General features: G+C 35.6%; 1 protein-coding gene across 1 annotated transcript in view; it reads right to left on the bottom strand.

Annotated features, from left to right (window-relative positions):
* LOC106638994 (uncharacterized) overlaps positions 1-10,512 on the bottom strand; it is a 40,187-nt gene extending 29,675 nt beyond the window's left edge. Inside the window, exons 1-3 of the mRNA XM_014352417.3 lie at positions 10,104-10,512; positions 9,799-10,029; positions 4,241-4,366 (exon numbers count right to left, since the gene is read on the bottom strand). Of these exons, the coding sequence (XP_014207903.3) occupies positions 4,241-4,366; positions 9,799-10,029; positions 10,104-10,512 (766 nt within the window). The remainder of the gene's footprint in view (positions 1-4,240; positions 4,367-9,798; positions 10,030-10,103) is intronic.
* Positions 10,513-18,415: the final 7,903 nt, after the last annotated feature.

The following is an 18,415-nucleotide window of genomic DNA, read 5'->3' as shown; positions in this document are numbered from 1 at the left end:
ATTCACTGGCAGACGTCACCTGCGGAGTTGTTCTTCGCAGGGCTGGGAAACCCGGTGACCGACGACTCTATATTACCCTCTCGACTCTAAGCATTGAACCAGGAATCACTGATCCTCTTCAAGGTCTGCGCTGGGCAAACCTTTAACAGTTATGAAGGAAAAAAAACGTGAGCCAACGGGACAGCCTCCACTGGACAAGTATCACTAACCAATCTCCCAATCTAAGATCACCAAAACAACTGAATCTGCAAATAAAAAGGTGCTTTAGACACCAATTTCAATTTTGAAACAAAATCCAGAATAATATTTTAACATTTCAAGACACTTTAAGAGATTTTGCAGTTATTAATACATTTATCTTTATAAATAACTATTTTTACATTAAACTATTATCAGAGGGATCGTAACTGTATACACATTAGGGTGGAGCAAAAAAACTAACTATTTTTTTTAAGGCTCGAGAGAAAAAATATTAGTTTTTGATGTGGTAATAACTCCCTTCAAAGGACAGCTCAAATAAAAATTATTAAGAGGTTGCTCTAAATTTTTTAAGATTTAAAAACGACCAAAAACTAAATTTCTTTTTCATTTAAGTTCTTTTTCTCGTTGTGATATAATTTTATAGACCAAAAAATACTAAGTTTCTGAAAATTGCAGCTTGAAATTTAAATTTTAAAAGGTTGCTTTTAATTTTTTTTAATTTACTAGTGCATTACTTAAGATTTTTTTGAGCGGACTTTTAATATGTACACTAGTAAATTAAAGAAAATTACAAGCAACCTTATAAAATTTAAATTTAGAGCTTCCATTTTCAGGACTTTACTATTTTTTGGTCTATAAAATTATATCGTTATGAGAAAAAATATTTTAATAAAAAAAAATTCGGTTTTTGGCCATTTTTTAAATCTTAAAAAGTTTGGAGGGACCTCTTAAAAAATGTTTGAGCTGTCCTTTGAAGGAAGTTCTTAGCACATCAAAAACTAATATTTTTTCTCTCGAGGCTTAAAAAAAAGAATAGTCGGTTTTTTTGCGCCACCCTTATACACGTAAAATTAAAGTATTTATTTTAGGAATATAATTTACATTATTCTTTTCTTACTCTTTCATATCTTTGGTTTGTGGTAAGATTATAAATCATATTTTAGCAATTTTTTAGTTTGAAGAATATAATAATAATGATGGCTTAGTGATGAATCAGCACCATTTTTCTTGTGGTTTGCAGTAGCTATTTGCAAAAACTCTTATTTGTAGCGATTAGTCGTGAGCATTATTGACAAAAAAGTAGAACTGTGTTTTCTGATGTACTTATTCACATACAACCGTTAATACGATATACGTATACATAGGTATACATATATGAGCATATATTCATATCTAGATACTTTTAAGCCCATGTGAAGTAATTATTCTTTACTCGGCGTTTTTTAAAATGACATGGTTCTTGAAGTTAAACTATCAAATTCGAACTTCTTCAGTGTCGTGTAAAGTTTAAAATGAATCTCTATCAGTGAGAGTGAAACTTACATTATTTCCATTGTAATATTTTCATAGTTCATCATATTTTCCATAGTACTAATAATAACCCTGATACTTCTATACCAGAATTCTTTACTTTGTAATTTCAACATTATACTAATAGATCCTTAGTAAAAAGATTCGTAAGAGATTGCACGTACATTCTTAATTATTGAGAAGATTCGAAAATATAGAATATTAAAACTATTTTTTTTACTTTAAAAGTAGGGATTTGTTTCTGTTTAAGTCCGATATCGACAAACTTCATTACGGTTTACTGACTTTCAAAAGACTCATACCTTAAGTCCTTTTTTTATACCTTCTCAGCTAACAGATCTTAATTAAAAAGTGGTGTTATTTGAGGCAGTCGAATGATAAACTATGAAAAAAATAATATTCAAGAGTTGGAAAATAACAAACAATTGTGTAATACATTCTAGAATACGTTTTAGAAAAGAATTCCGTTGACACACTATAAGATAAACAAACTTTTTATTTTGTCACTCCATTTATTCAATTACTTTTACCTTTAATTTGAATTATATGTAGTTTTTGATGATACTGTCAAGGGTGACTTGTAAGCAATGAAAAAGTGCAGTACATAATTATGTAATCATACCGTAAATTATTAAAATATATTATTTCAAAGATTTATGGCTGTAATATTACACACATGCGCATTGTTTCAACAAATAAAACACTTAACTAATTAAAATAGAGTTAGACGAAACAATTCTATAATCATAATATGTTTTTACCATCAAATATTTCACCAAGTTTACTTTTTGATCATTAAGCATGCACTTCTTCACTTGCCTTAAAATTGTATTCATAAGATTTATTACATTACGTAAAATAAAAAAATTCACAAGTGAACATGCAAATATTTGCCACTTAGCTTATTTGTCCGGTGAATTTAATCGTAACCTTATTTATTATATATTATTAAAATTGGATCATTACTGAAACCAAACAAGTTTTTTTTTCTTAGACTCATAATGTTATAAATTACTTTATTTAGTTAAGAATGAAAAAATTATTTAATAATAGCATATGTCTGATTCAAAATCATTATGAATTTATGGTTAGGCTACGAGTAAATTAATAATATTCATGGAAAGAAAGGAAGAAATAAATAAATAAGAGGAGGAAGGTTACTTAAATCTTACAAAGCTTTCTCCAATAAACCAAGAGTGTCAAAAGAGGAGAAATACAAGCTTTGGGTGGTCTACATATGCGATTAAGACAGCGGATGTGGTCAGATGTGTTTGCCTGAACTTCATGGACCAAGTAAAAATTTTTTTTATTTGGTAGGATTTTTTCAATATTTTTTAGATCATAATACGCTATTATTTAAATTATTGTACGTCCATGTATGTAAAAAATGTATTTTTAAAGTATAATTCAATAAATTTTAAAGGTTATTCTTTAAACCATAGTACATCTAGGCTGCAAAATATCAGATGACTCGCTTAAAATACCACAGAAAGACTTTATATCTTGTTATTCTTAGAAAACGGGCTTTGAAAAAATGTTTACAAGACACGTTAATAGCTGTTATACGTTTTGTTATAGCATGTAAGATCTTTTACTGTATTCATAGTCAAACAGTTGAACGAAGTAATTGCTACTTGAAACAACATTTTTCGTGATTTTTGGATATTCACTTTTCTATTAATAAGTGTACCATGAATAATGTAATTTCTAAACCATAAGCAAAGAAAAATTTTTCATTTAATAGCAGTGTTAATTATCCGATTCAGTTCTCTCAATTCAAAAAAATGAAGATACTCCTTGTGGACATTGGCGTACTATGATTATTAGTTACTCCTATAATTCTGGGAGTACTAAATAATACATTTAAAAAAATAGCTATTATCTCATATTAGTTTTGAATCCATCACTTTAGTAACTCAGCTATACACCAGCCGACACCAAAAATGAAGTATCCAAAAGTTAATGGCAAATTCTGAACATTCCAAAAGTACGATTCCTTAGCAGAAAAACGAAAGGAACTCAGCCCCCTCGAACCAACTATATCCTCAAATGCTTTTAAATGCATTATGCAGAAATGGTCCCATGTTAGTCACACCCTTTCTTCTCCTTCCGTCCTTTCGTAGTTCAAATATAGAACTTGTCTTGCGAGTAATTGCTCAGCGTCGTCCAAAGCGGTTAACTTAGCAGCGTCTACGATATTTCTTAGCAAAGTCCGCGCGTCGCCAGGCTCTTTATCAATGCTGGTTTCGTATGTGCGTACCACCACATCTTATAAATAATGGCTGTCTTAATCAAGAAAGCAGAAGGAGAGAGAAAGACAGAGATAGTTAAAGTTTCTGGGGACTACGTGGCTTTACGGCTTTCTACTTATTGCACGCGTTGCTCAAAACTTTGGATGTAAACCGCACGTAAGACATTGGACAGGTTGGAACTTGTTTACGATTCAAGTGATAAATTGCTGACAAAAATGACAGTTGTTATTCGGCATAACTTCTGTATTCCTTTATGTCAATTTTTAATCACAGTCAAACGTTGTTCCTGCCTACTGTCAAGTTAGTGTACTAAACTTATACCAAAGGTATAATAAATCGATACCCTTTCAAGAAAATCCATACACACAAGTAATCCCACGAGAAAAAATCAATGAACCAAAGAAAAACGTGTCTATGCACATGATAAGATACACAAAACAATAAACACCAATTCAAAGAAAGTTAGTAATGCTTACAGTGATACTCACTGGTCTTGGATCGGGGCTCACGAGGCCCGTCAACTGTCACCTTAATGGCCTTGGCGTAAGTTGCTACCTGAGGTGGGGACGTCGACACTGTTATCGTCAGTGTGAAGCTTTTTCCTGAAAAATGAGTCAAAAAATATTCATTGCACTTATGCCCTTAACACTATGTTAAATTTAATGTATAAGATGTTTATCTCAGATAACTTGCTTCTGTATGATAATATAAATAGTGATAGCGCACTAAATTTGGTGTGTAGAGCGTGACTTTATTGAACAAATAGATCAAGTGCGCCAATATTTCGATATCATCAGGCTGATATCCTCTTCGGGGCAACAATGCGAGTGAAGAGATAACATAATGCTACACGACTAGAGTGATGACAAGACTAATACATGGTAATACATATAAATTTGATTTCGTACACAATATACTGAAAAATCTCTACATTGTACATACTTGTTGTTTCAGTTCAGATGTTTCGGTGCACTTAATCTTTTTGTTAAATAAAGTAATGCTCTACAAACCAAATGTTGTGCATTATCATTATTCACTATGTTAAATAAATTGGTAAACAACATGAATAATTACAAGGCTATGAACTATTTGAACTGATGAATAACTATGCATTCCTGAAGAGTACGAAGAAAAAGACTATTGAAATTCTGATCATTTTATATTATTTGTGGTATTAAATGTTCTTACAAGAGTGGTTTCCACGTAACAGAACAAGATAAATAAATAAATAAAAAATTCATCGTTTATCAACTGACATAGTTTTGATGCTAACAAAAAAAAAGTGAAGTAACAAAATTCTAAAAGTAATTTCAAGTCCGTTTCAGTGGTTTGGCAGCCAAAACTCGAATCTTATTTGATCAAAATGTCCACTCTACACGATATCTTTGTTACGATTTAAGTACTATCTCTATAACATTACTAGACTACGGTAGCAGCAGTAACAGTTTTTTGTAATGATAGAAGAACGATGGGCGCACTTGTACGGACAGATGGCCATGCATCGTGGCCCCTCTCGTTCACGTGCAGCTGGCAGCGAGCGTGTATACTTTTTCTCTTTCTCAATACATTACCACCGGGCCGGCTAATTCGTTTTACGAAGTTTCTGCACGCAGATAACCGCGTTTGCAAAACTTTCACTGCCACTCTCTCTGTCTCTCTCTCTCTCTCTCTCTCTCTCTCTCACCACGCTGCTGTTGCTGCCGGACTACACGCTGAACTGTACTACTCGTTTCCAGCCTTTTCAATTTTGTTATGCACATGCTCAATTCACTGGGCTCTTTCGTTTTTGTTGACAGTATACATCGTTTTGATAAATATGATTGTTTTGTGTTTTTTTACTATTGATTTTTGAAAAAAAAGAACTTCTGCACAGCCTCAAACGCAATTAGAAACAAATCAAGAACAGCTTGCGAATATTTTTAGCTCACACTAATGCACTTGCAGTTTGGAAGTCAATACACAGAGAGAATGTCATAAAATTCCCGGTGGCAACAACTGAAAATTGGAATCGATAAATAGGGGCGAAAGTATTAGCTAAAAGTGTGGGCACGCGATCCAATACATAGAGCTTACGTGCACTTGTACATAAAAACACATATGAATACGAAGAGGTACATGTGGAAGAAGAGAAAACGAGGCCGTATCTGGTACCAGAAATGATGATAATAGGTATTCCGAGTGTCGAAGTAGTGGCCACAGCAGTGGTTCGGTTTTTTGTCGTCACCACCACACCAACACCCAGGCACGTGCAAAATCTACATCTACGTGAACGTGACTGTTTTCTCAACTCGTTTTTTCCTGCATACCTACTGTTACAACCACTTTTTTTTTACTTACTTGTCAGAAAATTTCAGTAACTCTATACGTTGGTGGAGAGAAAGGGGACAACATGTACCTATTTTTCTGTATTATTTATTGACTTAGCTTTGCCTATTACGTCCTGTATACAAATGGCAAGGCAAACGATGACTCAAAAAATATTATAGATCGCAAAAAATTTGATCAGGGGCATCGTTTAATTGCATTATTACGTATACAGTTTTTGATAAGGGTCGAATCAATAAAGTTTTGTTATCCGTACCAATGGCATTCAAAGAAAAATTATGAAGAATGGGATCTTATAAATTTTAGCAAAAAAAAAAAATGCCGAAGCAGATAGAGAAACCATATTCGTGGAAATATTGACACCAACTTGCCCAATACAAATCCGTTGGACTCGTCGAGTGGAAATCGGACTCAAAAACAAAAGAAAGAGACAGCCGAGAGACACGTGGTAGACATATAGAGAGGAGAGCCATTCGAGCGCTAATGACACACACTGCACGTTTCTAATGCTTCTCTATTGATCAATTTCAATTTCCACCATTACTATCCACAGATAGAGTCACCAACAGCTATACGGCTACACCACTCACACCATCCAGAGAAATAGAACGTGATTATGAACGTGGTCCGCATACACGTACCAACAAAGGTGTCCATTCATTCACAGAGACCAGTTTGGCGTTCGAGGATTTTTCTTGGATCACACGCGCGCGCGCGCGTTCCCTAGCCCGTGAAATCGATTTCATCCAAACCAGCCCTATGGGACTATGTGCCGCCACCAATAATACCATACTCGGCCACCCACTCGCTCCTCTTTCACCCGCGAAACAGTTCCTGTATATTTTAACGGCGCTAGCTAGCCAGCACCCGTTAAGCTCATTACGCATGAGAATTGTTGCCGCTCGAAATGGAAATTCAAGTCACGTGCCACCGAGACCACTGCTGCGCTACGCTGGGTTGCGGAAAATGGTTCAGGGAGGTGGAGGATACGAAATTATGTTGAGCTTCACGTTGCTGCGCCATGGAGATAGACGAGGGGGCTGTTTTTTGTCTGTGCTTTTTTTAAAAACAGTTCGCAAATTAATTTTTTAACGACCTTTGCGTAATTTCCTAGCGTTCGTGTGTTTTCTCGCAACTCATTTGATCAACCATAGTTCCCGTGACATTTTAAACTGCAGAGTGAGTTTATCCGAGGGGCTACCCTCTTTGAAGTCTTTAATAGACTTAGAATGACTCATGAAATCTTTTTTAATGACTTCAAGAATGCGCAGCCCCTCGAGTTTATCTTGGTTAAAAACTTTGTTAGTTTTATCGTTAAACAACATTTTATTGTACTCGGTCTGTGGCTCTATTATCTGAAGATGATAGGTGCCTAGCGGCTTCCTGAAACGTGACGCCACGGCACTTTGCTCAGCTTTATACATAATAATAATAAATGAACAACCCTGTTAAGAGGCTTACATCAGAGAAACTCTCAAAGATACGAAGATGATTTTACTCGTCCGTGCCGTAAGGTGGGAGTTGATGAAACCCGATATTATATAGAGCGTATGTATATAGAAGTTTCTTAAGACGCTAAGCGAAGGTGGAGAGGATCCCGAAGATGAGTCTTTGCGGATGTGGTTTATCGTGGCTCTATAATCTAGCTCAGCAGTCCCGTCCAAATAAACGGTTCAGGTTCAATCCATCAATTTCCTGTACAAACTTGTACGTGTTATAGAGGATTCTGAAGTAGTCAGTAGTAGGTTCTTGTTATATTGTGTTAATAAGTGATAATTAATGATATTGTAGAAATGTTCGGAATTCCGTTCATGTTTTCTTGGCAAATAGAAAGTAGTCGAAACTTAAAATACTGACGTTATAAATAAATCAATGGTTAACTATCAAATGAACTTCAATCATCCTATAAAAGTAAAAAAATATGAAGTTATATTAAAGTTAACAATTAACAGTCACATAAATGAAATAACATTCGATAAAATAAACAGTTAAAGTTATTTAGCTTCACTTGTTTTCAATGTTGAGATTTACCAACTTGCTCCAATTTCTTTACAGGTGTACAATATGAAGTCTGAATGAAGTGAAAAATAACCTCCAAGTCTAATTAATGAAATCCCTGACTTAAAAAAATAAAACTTATCACATCGAATTCTAATTCTGATTTCTGAAGCAGTATCGATTCCTTAAGCTCTTTAGCAATTTTTTCACGAATTAGGATAAGCAGATCCGAAAACCCTCTTTAACCTGCCTTCAAACTTGCTTTGCTACAGATTTTTGTGCAGTTTCTTTATTCTTTCAGAAACAACATTTTTAATATCTATGTACCACAAATCTCATAAACAGAACAGATAATAAGTTCTCTATTTTTTGCGAGCACTTGAACGCATTTATTAATTGTAAAGGATGTGTTACCCATTTTAACCTCCACTTTGTTAAATTATATACCTAAATTCAGAGAAAAGACCTACATAATGACAAAAATCTCAAAAAACAAAAAATTAAGACCATTACTGGAATTAATTGAGTACTAACAGTGTTTTATTAGAACAAGTCAATACCATGCCCATAAAGCTCTCTCAATAATACCTTGAATTTAACTTAACTGGGTACTAGAAAAATTTCAATGCATATTATATTCATCCCCGCTGCTGGTCAGATTTTTACGTTAATCTTTTTTCTTAACTTTAGAGTTCTTTGGTATTCGTTTGTATAGAAAAAAAGTAAATAAATTTAAAACTGTTGATGATGAACCTCAGCTTTCCCGATCAAATAATAAATAATAAGTAGAAGAGATGTACGTGTAAATGTTTATTACTGATAAACTAAAATTATTTTTTATTCTTAGAATAAAAAAGTTTCATAATATTTTACTTTTAATTATATAAATAGAGTGAGAACTGGTTGGTGGTAATAAAGTCAATGCTTTAAATACTTCACACTTAGCACACTTAGAACTAACGAACGATTCCCAACATTTTATCTCCAAACCATTAAAACAAGAGAACGGGTATATCAATGAGCAAGTGTAGAAATCAAAGTAGAGGAAGGAGTTTTCCGGCGGGCTGAGCACGTGGACAAATAAAATCCATTACCCCAACTCCCTCGAGGTTCCCGCGAAGACGTCCCACCCAAGAGAAAAGGAAGGGGATTCCTACGCTTTACAGTGTTGTCTCCTCTTAAGCCTTCCTTTCCCATTCCCTTTTACTATCACCACCAAAAACGACGTAACGACTTTTCCCCTCCCGTAAAAATTCGACCTCAAGAATTGGCCGCGACCTGCCCCAAACGCTTTCTTTAAGTACCAGTAACCCCTCTTTTAAGACACCCTCTACCTTAAAAGGAGGATAAAGAGGATGAGATTGAGAAGGAGTAGGAGAAAAGTTTCGTGTCCTGTCTCCTAGGGAATACCCTCAAAGTTTTGTGAATGAAAGCGTGTCGCACGTAGCAGTGAAGAAACCGAGAAGGTTGTTAACACAAGAAACGATGCGTTTATAGGCTGTGGGCTTTTATAGGGTGTTATTACTTCCGTTTAATTAAGCTAACCAAGGAGGTTTTCAACCCCTTTTCTTAGTGATTTTAGAGGAACCGTGTACTCTAAGGATTGACGTGATTAAGAATAATCGACTGAACAACTAATTTTCCTTTCATTCTTATTAATAGTTGTAATTCATAAACGGTTATTTGTAATGACCATTGAGAAGGATCTTACCTCGACCACTTCGACCAACGAACCTCAGGTCATTGAATTTTGCTACGCAGTTCTTCATCAGAGCGGTTGAGTTGCGCAGCTCAGCGCAACAGTTTTCGTCGTTGCCCGCACGAACAGTGACAACGGTGCCGTCACCAACTTCACCCAGAGCTACAACCTTAAACGCCACAGGTAGCGTCTTATTGGACCTCCAATGTGTTGGCAGAACTGTGCACACCAGATGTGGAGATCCTAGGATCAAAATCATCGTTACTATCTCATTGTAAAGAAAATATGTAATTCACAGGGCGTTAGAATCCACTCACCAGTCCTTACGAGTTCACCGGGATGCTCGTTCATATAGTCGCTGAGTGTCTTCTCAGCAAATATATCACTAGTCATTTTTGTATAAGCGTCGGCCAGCGGGGAGACACCACTTTCAGGTGAAGCAGCATTGCCAGGTGCTGAAGCTCCCGTTAGCTGCATCCTTGACTGGCTGGTTGCAGTTTCCGCAACCTGAGCTGGCATACTGTTATTGTTCGCTAGAGTTGAACTAGGGTGCTGTTGCTGCTGGTGTTGTTGCTGTTGTTGTTGATGTTGTTGAGCTTCTGTTGCTTGGAGATGGTGAGTCTGGGCGTGAAGGTTGGCTGATCGAGTAGAAATGGAAGAATTTGAGTGGTTAATGGCCGGGTGGATACCAAGGCCGGGCCCGTTGCACCGGCCGAATATATCCATAGGCGGGGTCCGCCTAAAGCGCGTCAAAGCTTATGGTGCATCGTTATCACTAATTTTTTTGTCGCTGTAGTCGGTATTTTCCGGAGAATGACTGACTCATCATTAAATTGACGTTCTAATGATAATTTGTGAACCATACAATATAACTGCTTTATTTTGTTTCTATTGAAGTCATTGTTCTGGATATCATGATGTTCCTTATTCACTTACATATAGCAATCCTTTCACCAATCAAGTAAGTGGTTTAGACACGAGCACTTGACTATTACATTTGCACGAAATGTTTTACTTTATAATAAAGATTAACTGAGTACAATGTATCAGATTCATGTATAAACAGCACTGACAAGTTATTAAATTGCACAGATTCCGATGACTTTCTGCGGCTGCCGACGAACCTTAACAAAATAAGCAAAATAATCTATGAGTAAATCTGAAAGAGAAAATATTTTATTTTAATTATCTTTATAATATTTCAAGTTGTAAAATTACTGAATATTTTTATCGGTAGAATTCAAAACGAAATAGTTGACTTTATTCAGGATTTCTCAGCATAATTCTATCAAAAATATCACTTTCTGTCCATGGAGAAATGATGACGTAATGCAACTACACCTGTTCATAGTATCTTTTAAACAAGATTCATTTATGTTTATTCTTTACTTTTGTATTACTACAATTAACTAACAAAAAAATGGCTGATTTGGTATAAATTTATAATATTACCGCATTGTTAAATTGTATGTATTTAGAACCAATGTATAGCTAAAACTAATCGAATAAGACTAACTGCTTCTCACTACAAACTACTGAATAAGTGTAATAAATGAACAAAAGTAAGCTGAATGTATGGAAGGAATTTTATATAAATAGGATGTATAATGAAAGACAATGATTGTAATACATTTTTAGTGAGTAAATAAATAATTATAAAATAAAAAATAATTATTAGCACGTCTGAAGAGTGGCAAAACATGTCTAGGGTGAATTAATTTTTCAAATTTTGATTGAATCAACCTTAGTTTTCTCAAAAACGTTACAATGGTATGAAAAAACAAAAGCTTGTAATAAAATGGTTTTGAGGGAGAAGATAGATCTGTATTTATACTTTTTTTTCAGCTAATAGATGTATTTTACCTGGACTTTTTTCACGCTCAGGCTACGGCCGTCGCTCCTCGCTCGAGCCATGACAACGACTTTTCACACACTTGTTTTTTCGCATTCACAATATCCACAGTCTGTTTTTCCCCTCTTTTTTTTATCCATCCACGTGACGTCAGCGTTCATTCAGTAATTTTTGAGACAGCCAAACGAGTGAAAGCAAAAAAGGGCTGCAGCTAAAAAGAGGGATGAAGTGTGCCACAGTCCTGTGACACGGAGGGGTGCATTACAAGCCCTTGCAGGTTGTAAAAACGAGCAGACAAAACATAGGGTGAGAAGGAAAGAGAGGAAAAGAGAAAGCAGAAATACAGGCAGGGAATGGAAGGTGGGGGGAAAAAATGGGGGGAAATGCGAGGGAGTTTCCCACCCCCCTGCACTCAAGAGTTCTTTCTCTTTCTCCCGCTCATTCTTTCTCGTTTCCTCGCTCGCACACGCACCCCTACCGAAAGGGAAATTCTCTCTCGCTATCTCTCTGTCTCTCAGCTATTCGCTGTTTACCGCGTGTCAAACTGTCTGCCTACCAGCTTTATACTGTTGTACACTAGGGCACGTGGCCACCGAACCGCCGACGGATACCTGATTGTTGATGCTGCTACCACTAATAGTGATTCAACAAGTATGGACAACTGCCGACTTTTCTACTTGCTGTTTAAAAGTATGGATGTTTTATATGCTTGTGTATTGTCTCAATATCTTGGGTTGTCCTTTTTTGACGCTTGTGCAATAGCTACTTATTTGAACCCTCGTTATTCATAGTTGATGAAATCCTTTGATTTTCAAATTTCTCTCTAAAGAAAGACTTTTAAATGTCGTAAAGTAGATTGAACATCATGTATAAATTGGATTTTACCGTATTCATTTAGTAATGTTGAGTTAATTTACTGATGAGAATACTAATTTTAATCTCGTTCAGTTCAAAATAAGAAAACCTCTTTAACTTAGATATTACTATTTAATAATTTTACAGTCGTTATTATTTTCTTTGATGCTTGAATTTAACTAAGAGCTATGATACATGTTTCTTTTATTGGAAAGAAGCTAAACCAGATTTAATGATTAATTTTTATGCAAATAAATAGGACTTGTGATAGAAAACCAACTATGCAAGAGTATTATTAGCGAATGTTAAAAAATTCTATGTTTCTTTGACAAATCACTCTGACAAAATGGTTTAATAGAATCCACAGCAATAAAGCCCAATCATTAGAATGCTACAAAAACAAAGTTAAACGCTGCATGTTATTGTTTTCCATAGCTAATTTTTTATCTCTGTATACAATATAAATCATTACCATCTATTGTCTTGGATAAAAATGATAATCAGGTACATTTTTTCCTACTATATTCCTAAAGTTGTGAAGTAGAGAAAGTATTAAGATGCCCGCTTGACTATGCATTCAAGTCTCTTTCTGATTCTTCTTCTTCAGACGATTTCACAAGTATTTTCATAACGTGCAAGTGAAACCACAGTATGTCTCATCTACCACAATAATCTTATAGTTATGCCTACAATTGATATTGAATCCAAATAAAGCCAATCAAATTTTAATTAACCAAATTTTAATATCCTTACTAGCTGCAGGTTGGAACAACTTGCACTAACCACACATCACATTGCTATCACCTATTATAATCATAACAACAACTATCAGACATTGACATTGAAATTCACATCAACGTTGCGTGAAAATGAACACTTACTATAAATCACCTACAGTATATTGGAGCATCTCTATTATCTGCAGCTGATTTAATTAAGAGAAATATACACACCGTCACTCAAAACAAAAGTTAACACACTTATGTCAATAAACTAGCACTAGCAAAATTCACTATGCAAATTACGAGCTACTTTTATTCAAACAGCAACGTCATAGCCACAAAAAAGTTAGCAATCAGTTTAAATAGCCATTAGACAAATAGAAGCACCTTCATCGGTAGATAGTAGAGTTACGGTATGAGTATACGCGATAACGATAATTTGGAAAGCGGTACGTATGAAGCAACTGCCGTTGACGCACTGGATCCATGCCTACACGCGCCACTAGCGCAGCATCCCTTTGGCCTCACTTTCTCACTACGTCCCCTCTGTACCCCTTTCCTTGTCCCCCGCGTGTGGGGAGCAGTAGTCCTCTCCCCAGCTTCCGTTTTCCCCTCTCTTGCTTCCTTCTGTTGTCTTCCTCACTCTATCCCACAACCCCTTCTCTCTTCCTATCTTTACTTTTGCCTCTCTCCCTCTCTCTTTACCTGCGGTTCGTTCCTCCTCCCCCGTGTGCTCGTCTTTTTCCTCTTCCTCTGGACACTGGTCAGCCGATGGTTCGTCTCTCTCTAGATCCTCCCCCCTTTCCAGAGAATTTGGGCAGTCTCGCTCGCTTTTTAACGGTTGTCTTTGTCGGGCTACTGCTCCCTTTTAACTTCCTACAAATTCTGTGGTTCACGACGTGTGCTACCCATGTCTCCACCTCAGTCGTAAAGAGGAGAATCTTTTTTTTCTCCTTTGAAGAGGAAAGAGCGAAAATAGGGGTCTGAGGCAAAGGCGTGACTTTTTTCTAACGTTGTTTTTTTTTTATTTATTTATTTGTTAGGCTTCTTCTAACGAATGCAGCTGTTAAATCCATAAAATTAATCTTTGTTATTAAATAGTGTTATATAAAGTTTTTTTATTTCAAAAAAAAGTAAATAATACGCAATAATCGCCGATGAGTGAGCTCATTAATAAGTAATTGACGTTTGTTTCTCAGGCTCAAAAGTAATCTTTCCTATTGTTTGTTACGTAAAGTTGTTTCATGCAAGTGTCGTTAGATGAACAAGGGTGTTTTTTGTACATTCATGTATGGCGACTAGTAGCGAGATGAAATTTTTTTCCATTGTTATGCATGAAAATGCTCTTCGATTCTTTCCTAATCCTATTTATATTTTTTGAATATTTCGCAAATTCAAGCGAATACTGTTTCTCTGTAACGGACAACGAAACTGCATGGGTCTCTTTTTGTGCTTACAACTCTTATGTATGTCATAAGGTACTCTTTCATCCTAAAAAATTATTTAATAATATAATTAAAAAGATCGAAGAGTAATTAGATACAACAGTATGTACATCGAGAGACAACAATGGAACATCCGAGTTCACATGCTAAGCTACTACATCCAGAGTTATGATTTACCTTAGCGGCACTCAAACTAGCGAGTTCATGTGTGTAGTTGTGTCGTCAGTCTCTTTTCCTCTAGCAGCGGTTCAGTTATTATAGCGCAACGATGCAAGCAAACTAGTACACCATAATATACGCGTACACATGATGTGCTTGCGAAACGAGATCGTTGAGGCGAAAGGCTGGGCAGATTCGATATTTGCAGAGCCAGACAAACATCGACGGCGAGTGTCAGGGAATAAGGGGTGCAGGGGAGGAGAAGAAGAAGCCACGTGGATTGTGTATGCTATTAGATTTTCAAAAGTAAAGTTGCAATCGAACAGTTGGCTTCATCGCGCTTACATGTGTGCGTATAAGGTGTACGAGGGTGGGTCTACACTGCTGCGAGTCTGTTATTACTCCTTTCCAGCTTGGATATTGTTTCAACTATTGATTTTCATTCGTTTGTAGAGGTGGTATGGCATGTATAGCAGATGCTTTTTTTTAATAAAATGCAATCCCATTTACAGAGCTTGCCCAGAAAATATTGTGTACTTGTTGGTGGTAGAAAAATGTTATGTAAAGTCCATGGTGAAACTATGATTTTATTTTTTTATACTGCTCTTATAAGTTATGGTTTTGGAAGAACATAATTTGTGAAGTTTTAGTAGATAATGCATAAAGAATTCACGCTTAACCAAAAAAAAAAAAAACAGAGAAAAAATGTTTACTTTTGATGCAATTTTCAGTTTATCATAGCACCTAGGAGAATTGTAGTGGGGTTATAGCAAATCAGGGAAAAAGGCAGAGGTAAAACAAGTTTTCTCTCAACAGGAAGTAAGCATTTCTGGGTGCTAAGATACGAAGAATCATGCATGCACCACGAACGAGAGTGAAGAATGTGCAGAATGCACGTTTACCACCCTCGCAATTGTCTCAGGCACTACACATCAAATCTGGGACATTTTTTACCTACCTGTACTAGGTGCGTGATGTGTCAAGGATGGAAGCAGTATTAAAATTTTCATTAAAAAACGGAGATAAGTTGGTATGTACTCTTATATTGACAAACGAAACTAACGCTTAGATCGATCATGTGATCAGCCAGTCGTGCATTTTATGAGATTAAAAACATTCCACCGGAAAAGCTCTATAAAAAAGTTTACTTCTAAAAAGACATCGTAATTAAATAAAAACAACAGTAAGAAATGTTAAGATCCACGAATATTCCATTTGCAAAACAAAGTCCCATCGTTAACTGGAAAAAAGAGATCCCAAACTAGCATTCCAGAACGTAGTTCAATGTGCGATGTCGTATCCACGTGGTATGTCGCAGACACTCGTAAAAAATGTAGTAGGGGTGGGAGATGTGGTGGAAGGGGGGGGATGAAAGAGACAGCGGGATCCGAGCACGCGAGTTTCCATTCAAGCATTGGCATAAAAGAGTGCGCGCGCGCGCGCGCGAGCTCGCTGTGAATTTTTCCATCCACACGCGTGACGGACCAGCCACGTGTCAGCCTCCCCCTTTATTCACTTTTTCGTCGTCAACATTCACTTCCGGTTGCTCTCGACATACACCCTACAGTAACGTATATACCTACAGCTCTTTTTTTGGGCTCCCTGTCTTTTTTATTCGTTTATCTCTTTCTTTTCTCGTCTTTTTCTCTTTCTGGTGCACACGGCGTTCAGTTTGGTCGCCGGGTGTTCGCACATGTGGCTCATACAGGCCTGCTGTCACTGTTGCTGCTGGAATGGCTTCTGAGATGAAGACTAATTGGAGGACAAAGATTATTGGATTATGTGTGGCATCTCAAATAATCTGGAATTCTGGAAGATTGGTTTTTATGAAGTACTATTGTTACTCGGTTGGACGATTGAAGATAAAGAGAAGCGGAGTCATACGAGTTAATTGTGTTTTTTAACATGAATCTTTTTCCCATTGTTTTTAAAGAAAGTTCTACTACTGGATATGTGTCAATACTATCTTTTGTTTTTTTTGCATGTAACCGTTCAATAAACAGTTTAGTCTTAATTAAGTTATCTTTAGGCTCTGTCGAAATTAAACCATAATTTGACAATAGTACAATGATATATAGATTCTCTGAAGCAAAAGACTAACAAAAATAATTGTTATTTTTTCAAGTAGCTACTTTTCATGTACTTTGAATAATCTACGTCACTGACATAACTTGAGTAATCGCTTAGAAATGTCACATCATTATGAAGTTATTGTGGGTCACACAACCCAAAGAGTATTTTTTATTCACTTGATACAAAGATAGTTTGTCTAGTTGTTTCTTTCGAAAAAGATAAGTAAATAGAATCAAAAACTATTACTTTATATCATTTCAATATTATATGTCAACAAATCAATCAATTTGACTTTTTGGAAACTGTACCAAACAAGTCATGTAACCTATATCAACCAATCACGCAACAGACAAAAAGGCTTTCGTCAATTAGTGACAATAAACCATTTAAGGTGAGATAGTCATTATGGATATAGTTGAATAAATATACAAAAATAAATACCAACACCTTGAATGGGCGACCACCAGCAGATGATCGTTCCCAGCACTAGTTCATCTAGCAGGTTCACCTAGATTATAACCTACCAGATTTACTATTTTTTTCCTAGTGCCTGATGGTATAATCGTGAACCAATTTGAAACGTTGTAGGTAAATGGAGTAGAAGTAAATGGTAAGAACAATAAAGATGATGGAGGGAAATTGGGGCACTCAATAATGGATATTCCATGATAAGTAGATTCATGCATACCATACATTTAAAATCTGATAAGATTAAAAAAAAAAAAAATTAATATGTACGACAAACTAATAATAAGAAATAAGAAACTCAAACGAATAAGAAACTTCAGCACGCCCATAAAAATCGAAAAGTTTGAGTGGATAAGTTGGATGATAAAGTAAATCCTATATACTCTTGACAAAATTAAACAGATTTTACAGAATATCACTTGCCATTATCCTTGCATAAAGCAAAAAAGCTTTTCAGAACATTAATCATTTAGTATTCATAAAGTAACAGCGAAATAACTATGAAGTCAACCATAGTATTAAAGGAATAGCCAACATAACTAATAAAGAGTTTTTGATGACAACATAAACTTGACCTCATAATCAGAAGAATTAAAGACTGTTATAAGCTGTGCTTATTAGTTATCTAGTAAGTGAAATCGTATAGCTAAAGTTCTAACTGCCATAACAGTAATCTTAATTTGCAAAAAAAATATTTTCTACAGATTAGCTGAACCAAGACAAGATTGTCTCGAATAAATAATTTTTAATCAAGACAAGAGAGAATCGTTATCTCGTCTCAACTATTTCGATGTGAAGTCGAGTAAGTCTCGGAATAGCCATGATTCCTGGGTTAGGATGAACACTGATTTTCATAGCAGTAAGTAGGTTCATTAAAGGGCAACATATACGATGCCTCTTATCACTCATCCATCAGACCGTATGCGACAAAAAAGTTTCGTACGTAATACTTAATGCACTATAAATTGATATCAGATGGACTTTTACACATTTTTTTTTCATTCTTCATAACTTAAGTTCCAAACTTGCTTTCAATATGCATAATTTACATAATG

Source organism: Copidosoma floridanum, unplaced genomic scaffold (assembly GCF_036245765.1).
Source record: "Copidosoma floridanum isolate Cflo_tuat_1 unplaced genomic scaffold, Cflo_Japanese_pri ptg000032l, whole genome shotgun sequence".
Taxonomy (NCBI): Eukaryota; Metazoa; Arthropoda; class Insecta; order Hymenoptera; family Encyrtidae; genus Copidosoma; species Copidosoma floridanum.
Note: the sequence above shows the minus strand (reverse complement) of the source record. Positions and strands in the feature narration are given on the sequence as shown.